Source organism: Artemia franciscana, chromosome 20 (assembly GCF_032884065.1).
Source record: "Artemia franciscana chromosome 20, ASM3288406v1, whole genome shotgun sequence".
In the NCBI taxonomy this organism is placed as follows: domain Eukaryota; kingdom Metazoa; phylum Arthropoda; class Branchiopoda; order Anostraca; family Artemiidae; genus Artemia; species Artemia franciscana.
This window is the reverse complement of record NC_088882.1, coordinates 23,906,962-23,925,032: the sequence shown is the minus strand read 5'-3', so window position 1 is coordinate 23,925,032 and position 18,071 is coordinate 23,906,962. Positions and strand designations below refer to the sequence as shown.

Sequence of the window (18,071 nt, the reverse complement as noted above, 5' to 3'; positions counted from 1 at the left end):
TCAGGAATGATATATGAATGGATGGATAATAAACTTATCTATCAACAAGTGAAATGACATCATTTTTATACAATCCTAAAGAGGGCTTATGCCATATTTACCTCTCACTCACTCGGACTATCTGTCTTGGCTTGTTCTACAATTAGCCATGGCTTGATGCACCCCAACTATTTGATTTCAATTCTTGATTTTAACTTGATTGTACATGGGTGCAGTGATAGCTGTAAACTAGTAAAGAATATAACACACAAAGAAGTTGCCAAGAGTTTAAAAACACTTTTTGAAAAGTTCCTTTTAAGTTTGACATTCTTTGCAATTTCTGCTACTTTGAGGTTACGTTTACTCATGGATAATGATTACTGTGCGTTTTGTGCTTGGATTATTAGTTGAATTTATCTCTGCTCGTTTTCGGTTTAATACAGCTCTTTGCTTTTCTATGAAAAACTTGTTTTTGATTTTTTTTTTTTAAATAATCGTATAAAAAGTCCAAAAGGTATATTATCCCCGGTACGACTGGTGCGAAGAATGTCCTGAATATTATGCTTTGCATGCGCCTTGAGTACTGAAAATATACTTCAGCACTGTCAGTTAAATTGACTTTTAAACCAATTTTGTAGTGTGCTGTTGCAAAGCTATCAATGTAATTTTTTGGTACTATTCCAACATTATTTTTAGCGCAAAAAGTTGTGAAGTCAATTGACATTAGAAAAAAAGGACTTGGCTAATTTGACTTCTGGGAGGCTCATGTATTACTTGAAAAAAAGGTGCTATTTGTTTATGAATTTGGTTCAATTCTATATTTCGAAGGCAAAACAAGAACCAAATTCAACCAAGGCATTATAAAACATCGCACTATGTACCGCGAAAATAGGCAATGTTCTTATCTAGGTAAATGTCAGAAACGAGATATTTGATACTGTTTACACAGTAATCACTCGAATTTCTTGCCTTTTATGGTCATACTTTCGGGAATCTATTTTATTCAATGTCTTATCTTTCGAGAACAATGTTTGAATACAACGTTAAGCGTTTACAATAGATTGTTTCGTAAGTGTTGGTATTTTTGGAATTATGTTAACTATCATTATCATTTTTTTTTATTTGGAATTTAAGAGACTAGTCCTTTCCTAAAACTAGCATCAATTATAGTTCATTACTATGCATTTTTTTATTATGTTATTATAAGGATTTTATGCTAAGGGAATAAAATTTGCCCTCTCCAGATTTTTTTTTTACCCCCAGATCTGAAGAAAAATCTTTTTTGGGTATTTTTATACCATTTCTATTATTAAATATCTTTATCGTATCATACTTTATCATATACATCGCATAATGCTATGTTATTATATAGTTATTTGATCATTATGTTGATATTATTGCAGATAATTTTTATTTTTTTAAATTATTATATTTACTACATCATATTATATTTTTTACATCACTTTACAATACCATTATAATAACTTTATTTTATTGTATTATAGGCTTATGTAATTGTAAATTTTATTCATTATTGATAGGGATGTTGCATCGAATTAAAAGACACCAGGTGCATCCAAGTTGTTAAAAGCGCGTATCTGATCCCTATCTATATAAATAAAAAAAACTAGTTTTTTTAACTGAAAGTAAGGAGCGACATTAAAACTTAAAACGAACAGAAATTACTCCGTATTTGAAATGGGTTGTCCCCTCCGCAGTCCCACGCTCTTTACGCTAAAGTTTGACTCTTTGCCACAATTCTACTTTTTAAAACAACTAAAAACTTTAGCGTAAAGAGCGTGGGACTGCGGAGGGGACAACCCATTTCATATACGGAGTAATTTCTGTTCGTTTTAAGTTTTAATGTCGCTCCTTACTTTCAGTTAAAAAAACTAGTTTTTTTTATTTAATTTCTGAACGTTTTTGAATTAATGCATGTTTGATTTTGGCTCTCCGCCCATAAATTATTGAAATGAAATTAGTATATTAATTTTTTTTTTGGCTAAATGGCTTTCTCTTAGTTTTGATCAGACGATTTTGAGAAATAAGGGGTGGGGAAGGAGGCCTAGCTGCCCTCCAATTTTTCGGTTACTTAAAAAGGCTACTAGAACTTTTAATATTCAACGAACGTTTTTATTAGTAAAAAATATACGTAACTTAAGAATTAACTTACGTAACAAACTTTTATATTCTTATATTTTTATTATGTGTACGAGGGGGTTTGTACCCTCGTTAATACCTCGCTCTTTACACTAAATCGTAAGTTTTGTTCCAATTCTTTAAGAATGACCCCTGAATCAAATAGGCCGTAGAATAAATAGTTGAAATCACTAAAAATATTTTAGCATAAAGAGCGAGGTATTTATCTCCTCCTAAATACCTCGCTCTTTATGCTAAAGTATTTTTAGAACCCTTCATATGCGTAATAATCTCTGTTTGTTTTAAATTTCAATGCTATTCCTTACTTTCATTTGAAAAAACGTTTTCATGTTTATTTTTTCATTGTTTTTTTTTTTTATAGTAATGCTAGAAAATCCTGCGCCCTTTTCATTGAATTTTTTCCCCCATGGCAAATTTGTCCAAGGAAGGATCCTCCCACATAGCCCCCTCCCTCAACCCTACCCCCAAAACCAAAAAAATCCCCCTGAAAACGTCTGTACACTTCCCAATAACCATTATTATATGTAAACACTGGTTGAAGTTTGTAACTTGCAACCCCTCCCCCAGGAACTGTGGGGGAGTAAGTCATCCCCAAAAACAGTTATTGAGATTTTCGACTATGCCAAACAAAATGGCTATCTCAAAATTTCGATCCGTTGACTTTGGGAAAAAAATGAGCGTGGGAGGGGGCCTAGATGCCCTCCAATTTTTTTGGTCACTTAAAAAGGGCACTAGAACTTTTCATTTCCGTTAGAATGAGCCCTCTTGTGACATTCTAGGACCACTTGGTCGATACGATGACCCCTGGGAAAAAAAAAAACAACAAAAAAACAAACAAATAAACACGCACCCGTGATTTGTCTTCTGGCAAAAAATGCAAAATTCCACATTTTTCTAGATAGGAGCTTGAAACTTCTACAGTAGGGTTCTCTGATACGCTGAATCCGATGGTGTCATTTTCGTTAAGATCCTACTACTTTTAGGGGGTGTTTCCCCCTATTTTCCTAAATAAGGCAAATTTTCTCAGGGTGGTTACTTTTGATGGCTAAGACTAAACTTGATGAAACTTATATATTTAAAATCAGCATTAAAATGCGATTCTTTTGATGTAGCTATTTATATCAAAATTCAATTTTTTAGAGTTTTGGTTACTATTGAGCCGGATCGCTCCTTACTACAGTTCGTTATCACGAACTGTTTGATTAATCTCGGGAACAGCTATGGGTATTATGTCATAACGGCTATGGGTATTAAATATGGTTATGGCATATGTCTATTTACGAATTGTATTATATTTTCTTTTGTATTTAAATAATTGAAAATAAAAGTTAAAATGAAATCACATTTTAAATTGCAAATTTTCCGGGAATTATAATCATTATATGATTAACTATTCAGTTTGTTTTCATTAGTCCTTTCCAGGTATCGTCTTATTATAGTAATTTATGTTTTATTTACTGCCGATTTTGCTGCCGCCGCAGCAGCTTAGTAAGAAGCGAACCGCACTCCATAGTAACCAAAAGTAAAAAAAAAGGTGTTTTTAAAAACGCTGCCTAATGAGATAAAATTTCAATCTGACAGTGATTCAGGAATGTTTATTGCTATAGAACGTGTTGACTCTTAAAATCAACTGGAATCAGTGTCAGACGACAATTTTTCTCATTAGGTAGATTGTTATGTTTTTAACGCGTTTTTTAACTTTTGGTTACTATGGGCTGCAGGTGTTTCGATTTTTTACTAGGTTGCAAGAACCACGAAAGCTACATCAGCAGCCGTAGTTCTGTTGGCAATTCAATATGATTTTTGTCCATTTTTTCTTCTACCCACCTTTCTCATAGCGCTTCATTTTTGGCAACCAAAATATGTTTTCTTGTAAAATTTATACTTAAAATACTATAGGAGATGAAAAAGATGCCTGGTCCACCATTGTATGCGATAATGTTCTCACATTATTATCATATCTTAAACACCACAAACTGAACGGAGTATTTATATTGGAATGTGCCACGGTACAGTGGAGAAAGAACTCTCCTTCGGTGCTGAAGGACTTGGATTCAATGCACTCTTTGGTAGCGGTCGATCGACATAAGCCTTACCTTCGAAAAAACATAATAGAAAACAATAATATTACTGCTATTTGGTTTGGTTTTATTTTAATATTTTTAAGGAAATTACCTGAGGCGCTTTCATGTGTGCGGGTTCTGATTAAGGTTGCAACCTAGATAAACTAATTCAGCTTAGGAATTCTGACTTCAAAATTTTGAAATTCCAGCTTCTGGAAAATAAGCAGAAGCTAGATTGGACAAGTTTATGCAAATTACCTAACTACCTAACTGCTAGTAAAAGAACAAATAAAGTGCATAATCAATTTTACTAAATGCAAAGTATTTTTTCACAGAAACAAAACGCACAATATATCACACTGAAAGTACCACAAACGGGGGTTAGGACCAAAAACTGAGCGAAAAAATATATATATATATATATTATAATAAAATGGGTTAAATTTGAATTGGTCCACGTTCTAGTATAACTAAATAAGCCAATACGCATTAAAAAGGAGATTTTACAGTATTTCCCGACAACTAAGCAAATTTTGGAAAAATGGCAGCTTAATTAGGGATTAATGAACAAAGGTAAACACATTTTTTACGAAAACGTAGTTACAAGGACGGGGAAAAAACTCTAAACTAAGTTAACGTTTGCTACCCAAGTTGCGAATAGAGATAACTATTCTAATATAACTTTAAATTGGTATTTGTATTACAGGTTGAAGCGTAAGCTTTGATTGAACTATGGAGGTGTCGGATACCGAGAGGAAGAATCTTAACCTTCAAGAAGATGGTTTGTAGGGAAGGTTTTACCTCCCCCCCCCCAAAAAAAAAGAACATGTGAGAAAATTCTAAAATCCATAAGACTACTAGTATGCTCATATATTATAAGGTTCAATATGGTGATCCTAATTCCATCCTTTGAAAGAAAAGAAAGCTCCGTGCCCGGGCTAATATTCGCTAGCAGAAACTCCTCCAATTGACAATTTTGGGAATCTCATTGCCCTTAATATTCCAATAATTGAATGACTATTTACATTCTCGAATCAACCATCGTAATTGAAATGTCCGGGTGTGCATAGAGCTTGAATTTCTTTTTAGAATTCGAAGTAAATATGGAAAACAAAATCAAGAAAGAAATGTAAAATTAAACATTGACTCAATTTAGCATTAAGCAGGAAGTTCAAACTAGTTAACAAAGAAATAGCCATCAACGAAAAAGTCTTTCGCTCATTTTAAACAAAAACAAAAAAAAACCCATAATTTTTGAACAATGAAAGGACAATTTACCTTTTCCTTTCATTGTCAATGTAAGAATCTAATTCGGGACTCCAGATTATCAATGAAAAAAGTCCAGTTGTCAAATTGGGTTATAGAAATGCAGAATAAATTCAAAACTTTTGGAAATGGACAAGTAGACTAAAAAAAAAAGGTAGAAAATATAGTTGAAACAAACATTTTGGGATTGCCGTTTACAAAGAAAAAGTAATTTTCACAAACTTTATTAACATTGCATTTTTCACTGAGTGTCGAATAGTTAAAAATACAATTACCAAGTGCAGCTTCGATTGTGGAAATTTTTCTCTTTTACATTCAGAGAATATAACTTAAGAATTTAGACAATAAAAGAAAAATATTTATAATTTTAGTTTTAATACCCCTAAAAGGTTTCCGATCTTTACGGCCACCGTCCCGATATGTGGAGCGGGACAGTGGACTCCTTTCTGTGTGATCTGAAATACCTGGGATACTCTCTGTGGATACCTACTTTGAGAGAAGATATAAAAATAACTGGGAATAAATTACTCTATCGCTTAAAGATAAAAGCTATCCTAAAAATAATTCCCACTTAAATTGACTGGTTCTCTAACGCAACTGCGATGCCAAATGAACATTTAGAAAACTTAGCTTTTTCAGTATATGTGACCATAGTGTGGCTCAGGCAAAACTTTTTTAAGAGTCGGATAAATATTTCAGGGGGAGGGGAGTTAAACCGGATAAACCAAGTTTGCCAGCAAACTAATTTATATTACACACTCCTCCAGCTAATTATATTTAGAGAAGATTTTTTTCAATTCAGAGAAATTGCATACGGATTGTTTTGAGTACCCGTCTGACTGATCGTATCTCTCACAGTAAGCTGTACAAGAAATACGGTTCAATCCCGCTTTCAGGAAAATAACGAGAGAAAGATTGAGATGACTAGGACACGTTCTGCAGAAGACAGATTACTGAAGATCGCCCTTATAGGTCAACCATCTAGGGCCAAGCCAAAAACAGGTCGTCCCCGAATGGAGTGGGGAATGTCGTAAGGAAAGATTTAAGGGAAATGGGAACTTCTTGGCAGGGTGTAAAGAGGGAGGCTTTGAATAGACTTCGATGGAGGGGAGCGTGCATAGCTGTGTTGGCCTCAGGCAACTTGGCGCTGGAGATAGTCTCTAGTAGCAGAAGTATTCCAAATAGTCTTCGCTGGGTTATGCTATATAACCTTAAGGGCTCTTCACAGAGAAATTTCACGAATATCGAGAATTAACTAATTTTAATTTGAGCCAATCAGATTTTTTCAAAGAAATTTCTAATTATGTGAGACATTGTGATTGGATCACATTAGAACTAGCTAATTCTCGATATTGTAAAATTTCAATATGAATAGACCTTCAACTGTCTTGTCTCTGAGTGAACTTAAATTTCCTCTCGTATCTCCTTTCCTACAGGGTGAGTTCAAAAGTGAAATACAGATAATTTATGTCTTTCTCGGCCTAATAAATAATTAAAAGCCTGGATTTTATGTTTTAAGGTTTCTTGAGAAGGGAAGAAAAAAAAATCCCTATAACGAAACCATTTAGCTGAAGTTTAAACTCTCTCCGGTAGCCTGTGTTCTCTGCGAGAAGCTTAAACAAGGTTGAACGATGATAATGGTAAAAAGGCTATTACAAAGCATTTACAATGTTTGTTTCCATTATAATAAATAAATTAGTTTTACGGCCATCACCGGAATGGACAAAAAAATATAATTACAATCAGTTAATGTTCTGCTTACACATCTCTCACAAATCATCAAGCAGAAAATATGTCGGCCTCTTGCTATGAAAAGAGCTTGCGTAGTAACTAGAAAAGATAAACTAGCGAGGAACAAAGATGTACAAAGATATAATAGAAGGAAATCAAATAGATTTTGTGACAAATTTCTCCAGTCTAATCGGAAAACAAGGCGAAGTTCCCTATTTTTAATTTGCAACTAATTTTCCTCGAATTTCTTAAGAACGCAGATTTTTGAGTTTTGAAAACTATCCCAAAATAAATACCTATAACTTCGTTAGTTTTAGAGGGGAGGGGGAACAATTTTCTTGACGGTGGAAGGGTCTGAAACTAATAGGGTTGATTTTCACATCCAAATATGAAGGTTTTTGCGTACAAAAACAAATATGATTAGAATATGGCTCAAAACCTTACCAAAGCAGACAATCACACTAAAAAAAAGTAATAGGCTATTATTCAAACAATTGCCTCTTTTTGCCTACATAAAAACAAAAGATTGCCTTCCACATCTGATACCATACCGTTCTTCCAAATTCGATGATAAAAAGCAAATCAAAAGCAACTTCAAGCAATACAAAAAAAATAATTATTTGAAAGATAAAATCGTAGTACATATATACGCACAACAACAATTAAAGCACGTATTAGGTAATAACATAGCAAAATGAACTTTAGTATGTGAGGAAAATATAGGCAAAACTAAAGAGCATTGGCAACTTGTGAGAGTGGACACCAACAATAGTGTCGGCAAAAAAAAAACACACCAGTGCCATCTAGCGTTTGGCGTTTTTAAAGCTTCTTATTTATGTATTTCTCAGAAATTAAGATTAGGATAGAAATATTACTGTAATTTTGCTAGTTACACGTAATTTGCTTTATTATTTCACTGAAAAAATTCAGAGGAACACCAAATGCTATGTTTTTTTGTCGACACTAGCGCCAGTTCCGAATCTTATAAGTTGATCATACTCTTTGGGCAAAACACAAAACACTAAACTTGTAAGCTTTCATACTGAATCGTCTAATCCACCAGTCATGTTAAGGTGCTAGTAAATGGAATAGTAAAATTTGCAAATGAGCTTGTATTTTTAATAGAGGTTTTACATAAAACAAATATGTTCCTTCAACAGGCATTCATTAGTAGGGCAGCATTTCTGTTCCATATAGGGTATTTGTTTCTAAGCGCTTCTCTGTAAATTGAGGCTGATTCGTAATATTTTATTTCAATTCTTTTAAAAATAATAAAGGAATAAACGATTAAAATAAAAAACTACTAATTTTATATTTAAGGCTTTGTCTGAAGATACAGGAAAAACTCATAAAAGTAAAATAACTTATTCAAAATTTAGTTTATTCAAATTTCGACGTTCTATCCTAAAGCCAACGAAACTCAGAAACAAACGTATACTAAACCTTATAATTGACAAACATGGCCAATCGAATCATCATTTAGTAAATAAACTCCATACTAATTATCAAGAGGATACCTGAAAACAGGGGAGAGGAGAAATCTCCTAAATACAGTTGAAAGGAACAACCAAGGAAAAATTAGACTATAACTGCATTGTTTTGGGATTTTCTGACCCTCCCCCCTCCCCTCTCAATCATGGAAAACTTATCTTATAAACTGTGTCCCCTGAGTTCTACATATACGGACATAAGTTCTATGCAAACATAAATACTGATGATTTACACCGATTTTGGGTATATATTTTTTTTTAATGTCTGGTATCGCGTTAGGTTTATTCATAAAAATAACGACATTAGCCTCAACAGTATTTATCCATTAGGGTTGCCTAAATCCACCGAAATTAAAAGGAAAAACTTTTCAATTACTTTTATGTTTTTAGTAAAATATCAATCCAACAAAACCTGTTTAGTGTAAAATTCTTAAATATATTTTCCATGCAATAATTACTCCAAAAAATCAAAGTATCATCTCTTTTGTGAACCAAAATAAAGTAATTACGATAAGCCCCTTGCATTTACAGTCTCAACAAATTAAACTGAAAATACTCGTCTATCTAACTCACGAGCATATAGGTTCACAGGGCCAAAAATCCAGGCGGATATAAGAGTATCTTCCCCAGGGAATAGGGAAGGCTGTTTGACCATTAAAAGGCCGAAAGGTCCAAGATTTCCCTTCTTTCACCCTTTCTTAACATAATATTTCCCAGGGAGGAGGGGGGTCTTATCCGTATGTACGTAGATATACACATACAAGCATACACATATAGGTTGTATAAAATTAATCGAAAATAAATTCCTGTTAATTTATGAAACTTTAAACTAAAAAGAAGTTTCTTCTTTAAATTAACCAAATAGAAAAGTGCAACAGTAATACACTGGAACTCGTTAACAAAGGCATTAATACTATCACATAAATACGGCTTAACACATTGAAAAGCAAATCTAGTTACATTTTGACCTCATATTAAGTTTAAGATACACCCCTTAGAGAGAAAAAAAGAAAAAGATAGAAGAGAAGCATAAAGCTAACTAAGGACATTATTTGTGGGCGCTTAATTGACATGCACCGCTTTCTTTCTCAATCCAATTCTTAGTCGCTTAATTGTGAAAACTACATAACAAAGAAAAATTTATTAGACCAGAAAAACATACCGTTTTATTCGTTAGTCTTTTCGCTTCGAAAGTTTAGACTACTCAATCTATCGACCATTTTCCCTGCCATGCTATTTTCATAAAACACACAGAAATGATTGACAACTTAGGTCTAATCCGCCCAACAAGTTAACTTCAGGGGATCTTGATTTACGTGGCGTATTATATGCTGTATAGTGCATTTAGTATTTAATAAATGAAATGAAAAGAATGAATGAAATGATAATCACACAAGTATGACACCTAGGAGAGAGGGAGGGGTGTCAACTGTATTCAATAATGCTGTTTTTACCACAATTTTATGGAAGAGACGTCTTTTTGGCTAATCACAAAGGGGGGAGGGGGCTGAATAAAGGGTATTTGCGATATTATCTCTAAGGAAAATATTTCCTTTTTCTGTATTTAACTATTTCCCATCGGCTTAAAGTTTCAAGTCACCCCCTAAAGTTCCAAGGCGTCGGCACTGCGTGCCGACGCCTTGGAACTTCGATTGTTTTAATTCAGCTTATGTGTCCGCATTTGTCGGCACACTGGACAATTTTGTCGGCATATTCTTTCTATCTCCCTCCTCCAATCAAAGCCCTAGCTTCATCCCCTATCTCTCTCTCTCTTCTTTTTTTGTGGGAGCGCAATAAAAAGATTTGTCATTCATCTTGTGTCAAAACTGCATCTTCTAAGAAGCCACACTTTCTGATACCAACTCCTTTTGTATTGTTGTTGCCTTTAGGATCCAACAAATTGGAATTACGTAGAAATTAAGATTTGCAAATCTCCTGCGGATATTTTTAAAATTAGTCTGTTCATTCTTGGTAATAAAGATCTTACAGCTAAAGAAAGCTAATCCTCAGAAGAAGAAGTTCCTCGCAAAGCTTAATTGCAATAAGCTAAAATTTAAAAATCACATTAGCAATGAAAACGATTTAATGTTAACAAACGTAACAATATTCCCTACTTCTTTCCTTGACTAGCTCCAAAACTACTCAAAATATAACATTACACTTTTGGCGAGTGAACCTTGGAAGTTCAAAACATAAATTCAGACTAGTTCCATATAACGCTTAAATTTAACTCTTAGTATAAAAAAAGAAAACAATAACGAAATTTTCTTTTGCTTTTAATTGAAAAAAAAATTACCTTGGAGATTTACATCATTTAAGAAGTTTAGATGCCAAATCAGTAAGTTCATAAAATAGGTAACGAAGTTTCAAAAGATAGATCATTACTGGTTCTCATTTTAAAAACTATGGTGAATCAAACGGAGATTAAAGTCCAGGATCTTTGAATGTTTGTTTATGTACTTCCCGTAATTGAATGTTAAAAGACGAGGGGTAAAAAGTACCCCCATGTAGCATCAATGCAAAATTAGGGCTATTAAGAAGGAAACACAATAAAATTCTGAAAGCAACTTTCAATAATTCTAAAATTTTTACTTATATCATTCTTAAAAGCAACTCATTTTATTTTACCCTCCCCCCTAATGTGCAAATATTGCCGTTTCTTGGTTTCATCAATATTGCTTCTTTGCCTTCAAACCTATTAAAACAAACGAGTTACATAGCCAAGAAACAGAAAAATACATAGCAAAAATATAATTTGGGCTTATGTTTGAATATTAGGGGGGGGGGGATTAAGTATAGTGAAGCGCTTTTAGGAATAATATAAGTAAGTATTTTAGGATTTTTTAAAGCAGTTTTTAGAATTTTTCCACACTGTTTTCAGAATTATTTCCAGCTGTTTTCATAATTTGTCCGAGATTTTTTTCAGATTTTTTCAAAGCTGTTTTCAGAATTTTCAGAATGTTTCCAATTGAGTGAGAAGCAAACCTGGTCTTAATGCCCCCGTTATTAGGATTTTAGAAAAGTGATGGTAGTTCATTTGTTAATAGATATGTCTATCTATTATCCGTCCTTGTGTCATTCCTAGGGCAGTCGAATCAAGGTCGATAGTCATAGTGATAGAACCTATAGGTTTTCCAAGTGTTTGGTCAATTTCCTTTCTTTCAAGTGCTTCCTTTTGAATAGCCCCCATTGTGTATTGACACCGAAAATTCAGTATCAATTCAAAAATTAAAGAGCAAATCACCTACTCTTCCGCTAAAATTTAAGAAAATATGAAATGTGAACTTACTCCACTTGACATCTAGAGAACTCATACACGTTGTTTTATACGTTATACGTTGTTTATACATATACGTTGTTTTAGGGTGTTAGAAAGAAATGAAACCAATTGAAGCATTACTATCCACATGCAGACACTAATTGTGGCTTCAAGCAGTAAAGTCAAATTTTTCCCAGCTGATATAATTAACAGGATTATTATGTTTGATTTCGCTTTCATCTATGAGCATCTCATTCAAATTTAAACTACAATTTGACAACAGAGGATCACTTGTGTTCGTACTATCATAATACTGTGAACTTACATTACCACTATAGCTCGAAGAGCTCGAACTCACTGTGCTCTGAAGATCATTCATTGGTAAAGTTTGAAGAAAATGGGAAGATACCATATTCTCAAACCAATCAGAGTCCATATCAATTGTGTCCATTCGGATAGGCTCCCCTTTAACGTGCTCAATCACCATTGGTTCTTGTGGGGAGTTGGGAGGAGTAATTTCATCAAAATGTGAAAAATCCATTCGCTCATTGGTATCAGAAGTCACTAAGTCAGATAAGTCATAAACTGGCTTGTCTACTGTTTCGAACTGCATTAAGCTGTTATCTTGTTCAATAAGCATGGGTATTTCACTTTTATTTGAATTTTTAAATATATAATCACAGTGTGGTTCGATTCTGCGATCAAATACCGAATCGTATGATAATTGGAAATTCATTTCTGGCCTAATTTCACTTTCAGGCAGCGAGCCTTTAGGTTTTGTATATTCATGGAAAATAAAATTCTTCTTTTCACTTTTACAAACATCACTCACATTAACACGACTCATACTTTCTTTCAGGATCGTATCAAATTTCTCACTTTCAGTAATTAAAGATTCAAGTTGAATTTGCCTTTGTTGCGTTAAGGGAGTGATGGGTAGTGGAGGAGGCGTGGGAGGACGCGTGAAAGTCAAACTTGATGATAAATTGGGAGTGGGGGGTTCTTGTGCGGCACTAGGTGGTAGCTCCCCATTGCGAATCAAGATATCAAGTACATCATCAACCATTTGGCTTTTCACTGATTCTTTTTTAACTTCCAACACTTGGTTTTCAGACCCAGCAAAAAAGTGCGGGTATGAATGAGTTTCATATATTCTTGGCTCCGATATCCGGTTAGGTTCCACGGCTGACTGCACTAAATCAGCAAATGTTGGTAATGACGCCGATCTGTTGGAAATAAATAAAAAATCAGGCTTAAATTCAAACTGTATTCGGATACTCTATAAAACAATTGACATACCTTAAATGAATAAATCTAGAGGTAAAATACATAATAAACTGTGGTAATCAATTCTCCACAAAATTAGGAAATGAGGTAGAAAACTAATCGGGGAGGGAGGGGGGTTTTATGGGACTATGATTTGGCCTCTTCTAACACTAATGTGTGACACAAGATTTCAGCGTTTGCTATCAATCTACCACTCTTTGTCTCTGTCTGTAACTGTCTTGGTTATAGATATTTATGTACACTAAGTTCTGAATCATTGTTTTTTAAATGAGAAATTTGTTGTTTTCAGTTTTCTTTTCTGCTTTTTTTAATAACTATTCTGTTACCAATTTTAATTTTTTTATAATTATATTGCAATACCATTCTTTACTTTTTTAATACACTTGTGATTACCATAAGGATCAGACTGACAATGGCTTTTGAACTTTTCACTTTATTTATTTGTATGTTTTTTGTTGGAGGTTCAAGATTCTTTAATTTGTTGTTTGTACTAACTTATTCTTTGTTCGCTTTGGATTCAGATTTGTTTTGTTTTATTATTCACATATTTTTTGTTTCTTTCCATTTCGATATTTTACCAACACCACCAACTGTTGGGCATTTCTAGACATTTTTTCAAACTTTGCAATAACAAATTTTTCAGAAACTAAGATCATTAATACAATAATTTTTGCCAATCCCATTGATTGAACAAATTTTGCCAAATTGTTACACTTAAAAACATCAAGAAATTCCTGATAGCACTGATGATTTTGTTAGCGCCACTTGCACCAATTTCCTCTCTTATTAGTTACCATACTATTTGCCTACAGACTACGTGGGCTTGACGTTATAATTAAATTAAAAGAATAGTTATAGAATAAGAGCATTTGCAAAGCAAACGGAATAGGCTACCTTTTTGATGCACAAAAGAAATAAGCAAACTAAAGAAAAGATAACCATACCCGAGTTTAGGGCTAACCAGTGTTCGACGAGCTTATTACCAATAAATTTGAGTCTATTTCTAATCATCAACCTTTTCTTTATATTCATACTGGAAGAACAACTCCATTCTAAGATCTAGCTCTAAAAAGTACTGCATCTTCTATATGTGAAGGATTTTAAGACTAGACTTACCTGTGAGGACCCACAAGCTCATTATTAACTGGTTGAACTGGCTCTGGATTTGGGTCAACGGACACACTTATGGTCTTGGCCCATTGTTCTTCGCCATTTGAATCCAGCTGAATCTCAACCTTCAAACCAGCTGGCACTTCTTGGGATTGCAGCTTCTGCCCTTCTTCCAAACTCTTCTTTTTCTTCTTCGATTTTTGCTTCGGGGGAGCAGGTGGAGCAGGTGCTTCCCCTAAAACTGCATGTTTGATACTTTGTAGCTGTTGAAGCTGCTGTTGCAAATGCTGCTTTTGGGCCCTGTGTTGGATATGCTGCTGCAATAAAAGTTTCTGCTGTTGTTTCTGATCTACCAGTTCTGTATTTTTCAGCGTCTGCTGACGTAACAGTCCCTGCTGCTGGTCAAGCTGTTGGACGAGCTTCTCAATTTCAGCTTCTTTTTGGAGGATCACTTCTTGAGCAGTAAGCTGTACCTGAAATATAGATATTGATTAGAATAAGAAAGTAAAAATTGTCTATATATCACATAATTATTATTGTCAAATATCAAATGGAATGGCAACTGCAGAAAATTTCTCCAACGTAATCTAAAGTGATCAAATTTTACATAACATATACTGCCTACAAACTCAACTCTAGACACAGTCAGCTGCAAGCCATAACTTGTAAAAAAAAAAAATGCCAGGGACATCAGTTCACAAGAATGTAGTGGGCGGGGGGGGGGGGGCAAATTTACTTTTCAAAATCTAGAGAGGGTAATTTTGTTGTGTTTTGGTTTTTGTCCATAAATACCAACAAAGGTATTTGTCATTGAAAATGTCAAAAGAATGTATTTCCTAAAAATATAGGGGGGAGAGGGGACAGAAAAATCTATTGATAACACCAGTCATCTTTTATTTCAAATAGAATACTCTATCTCGAGGATAGAAACACCCTACGCACTTCTAAAAGACTCATTTACAATTCTTACTCTTCTTACAACCGACTTAAGCGTCTAAACGAACAACCGGAGTCCCAGTAAAGTGACGGTATAAATCTGTTCCTTGGCCAAGCAAGGATATACCCTCCCTGATTCTTACAGCATGGCTACAAACTGACTTCCCAGAAGAGGACAGACGATACCCAGATAGCTTGTTGATCAAGAAAACGGGTGTAGCGGTGTGACTCCGACAGCTCAGCAGAGAGTCGACCTAACTCTAAATGGGTGCCTTGAGAAATCTGGGGAAAAAAGACGGGAAGCGATGGATGATTTACTTTCGAAACCACGTTGCAGCCCCAGACGAAGGCAGAGAATCAGGAGATCGGTACCTGCGCTACGGAGGTACCGACCATTGGTCAGCATGCGAAAGTTTTTTTTTTAAGTTTTCTTTAAGAATTTATTTTTAGTCATTTTCTTTTAATATGAAGCTCAATTTTACTTATTTTGCTCTTTCTATAAAAAAAAGTTTGGAACTAGAAAGAATAAACCTCAAAACGTACCAAAAATGTATTACATATGAAAAACTAAACTTTTGGCGAGTAATGAACAAGCAGCCAAAGGATACTCACAGAAAAAAGTACAGAAAACTAAACAGGATTCAAAGCACCTCAAAATGCGGTTTAGGAAACTAAATTCGGTTCTAGGCATATTTAACTAAAACCAGAGTTTTAGTTTTATTAATTTCAATGAATAGAACAAAGTTTAATTGCGAACAATTTTTAGTAGTTCTGTAATGTGATTCGCCAAAGAGATTATCAATACTTGCTTAGTATCAATACTTATAAGAATTTTATGTTGGAATCCATTTCAAAATTATTTTAATATCTAAAGACCAAAAATTAAATATAATAAATAATAAGTGAGTAAAAACAAAAGAAACTTCAACTTGCTATTCAAGTATCGTGAAAGGAGAGGCTTTATTCCCAAATTCCTTTTTGGGAATTTCGGAATTGGGAGCTCTGGGAAATAGATACTCGTTAGAATTTATCTAATTCATTTCTCTTTGGTTTAAATACAATGTGAGTGACATGTTCAGATTCTTCTTTTATCCAGTTATTTGGTCTTTGTTTTGCGCCTTTTTAATAGAATAAAGCGCCCACGTGAATATAAACTTAAGCGAATAAGTCAGATTCTAATTCTAATCAGATTCATCTAAGAATACGCTTCGACCACAAACGACCAATACGCCATTTGAACCCCTGTCCCCTAAAGTTTTTGTCTGACTTTAACACAAGTAACAAAAACAACTGTAAACAATCTTTTGCACACAAAAACCTAGATAATCACTGATATTATTTTGTGCCCCTGTTCCAATCTTTTATATAAGTCCCACACCCCGAACAAACATCTTAGATACAGCGCTCCTTACAACATTCATATGACTATGGTACTAGGACATTTCAAACATGATTGTCACTCAAACTAAACAATTCCCAAAAAGTCCCTTTAATAAATCAAATTGTGTCCTTAGTTTTACGACTACTAATCTAGCTTCGTATATATATATATATATATATATATATATATATATATATATATATATATATATATATATATATATATATATATATATATATATATATATATATATATATATATATATATATATATATATATATATATATATATATATACTGCATACACTTAAAAATAAGCTAAACTAGTCAATCAAGAAAAGTGAAAGTTTTGCTGAACAATCTATAACAAGATAAAAACAAATAAATTATTACATTTCATCAAATAGGGCTCATAAGAGAGACATCACCAGCCTTGCACTTCGATATGTCCTGAAGTTTACAGAATCCAAGAACAGACACATACCGTTGAACAGGTTGGATCAGTTTCTATGGTCAAAAATAGGGACAAAGTGGACATGGTTCCCAAGGTTAAACTAATTTCACATAGAGTGTGAAACCTTTAAATTATCTTTGAAAGTGACATTACTGAGATCGCATAATCTTAGGCAATATCGCTATATAGTTAGGAAAACATAGTACATGCATATTTTAAAGTCATTAGTTATGCTTTGTATTGATTTTTCCGACGATTTTCCTATAGGAGGGTGGGGGATGAAGAAGAAATGTGGAAGGACTCTTCCCAACGTCTTATTTCAACTTTACAGAGAGAAATGTATTTTAGAGTTTTTTTCTTTCTCATTGCAAAAAAAAAAAATGCTAACTTCAAGCATTTTTCTTTTTGCCAGTGTATCTGAGACAAAAAACAAATTAGTTTTGCTGCAAATATGATTTACATTATTTTCATTATTGTTTTCTTTTCAAATCATTCCTTTCAATTGTTAAACACTCAAGTCATTTAAAAATTTAAATTAAACATTTAATTTATAGTCACTTGTCGTATAAGACAAATATATATGACAAACCGTATTTGATACACTAACCTTTGGCCAGTGTAGTTGAAAATGAAGGAAAAATTATAATATTTTAAAATTCCAATCAGTGAATGGAATCGCGGCCACTTATGGATTATATTCTTGCAAAACGATCATTCAAACCAAAGAAAAATTTATTTTTTTTACATTACCAAAAAAGGATATTAGAAAAAAGAAAAACTAGATATCAGAAAAATGGATTACACATCGAATTTTCCATTCCGTGCCCTACCTAATTTGTACGTTTTTCTCCCTTTCAGTTTTACCTTTTTCATTCATTTAAATGGATTCTTTCTTTCCAAATCTTCGATTTCCGTATGTTTTTTTTCCAATCTTGTTCGCCATATATTAACACTTT

At 33.5% G+C, this 18,071-nt stretch overlaps 1 protein-coding gene across 4 annotated transcripts in view; it reads right to left on the bottom strand.

Moving 5' to 3' along the window:
- Positions 1–4,493: 4,493 nt before the first annotated feature.
- Positions 4,494–18,071, bottom strand: part of LOC136039933 (myocardin-related transcription factor A-like) — a 146,588-nt gene continuing 133,010 nt past the window's right edge. For all 4 annotated transcript variants that reach the window (XM_065723929.1, XM_065723927.1, XM_065723928.1 and 1 more), the window contains 2 exons: positions 14,352–14,818; positions 4,494–13,174 (listed from right to left, as the gene is read on the bottom strand). In XM_065723929.1, coding sequence (XP_065580001.1) covers positions 12,118–13,174; positions 14,352–14,818 — 1,524 coding nt within the window. In that variant the 3' untranslated portion in view covers positions 4,494–12,117. The remainder of the gene's footprint in view (positions 13,175–14,351; positions 14,819–18,071) is intronic.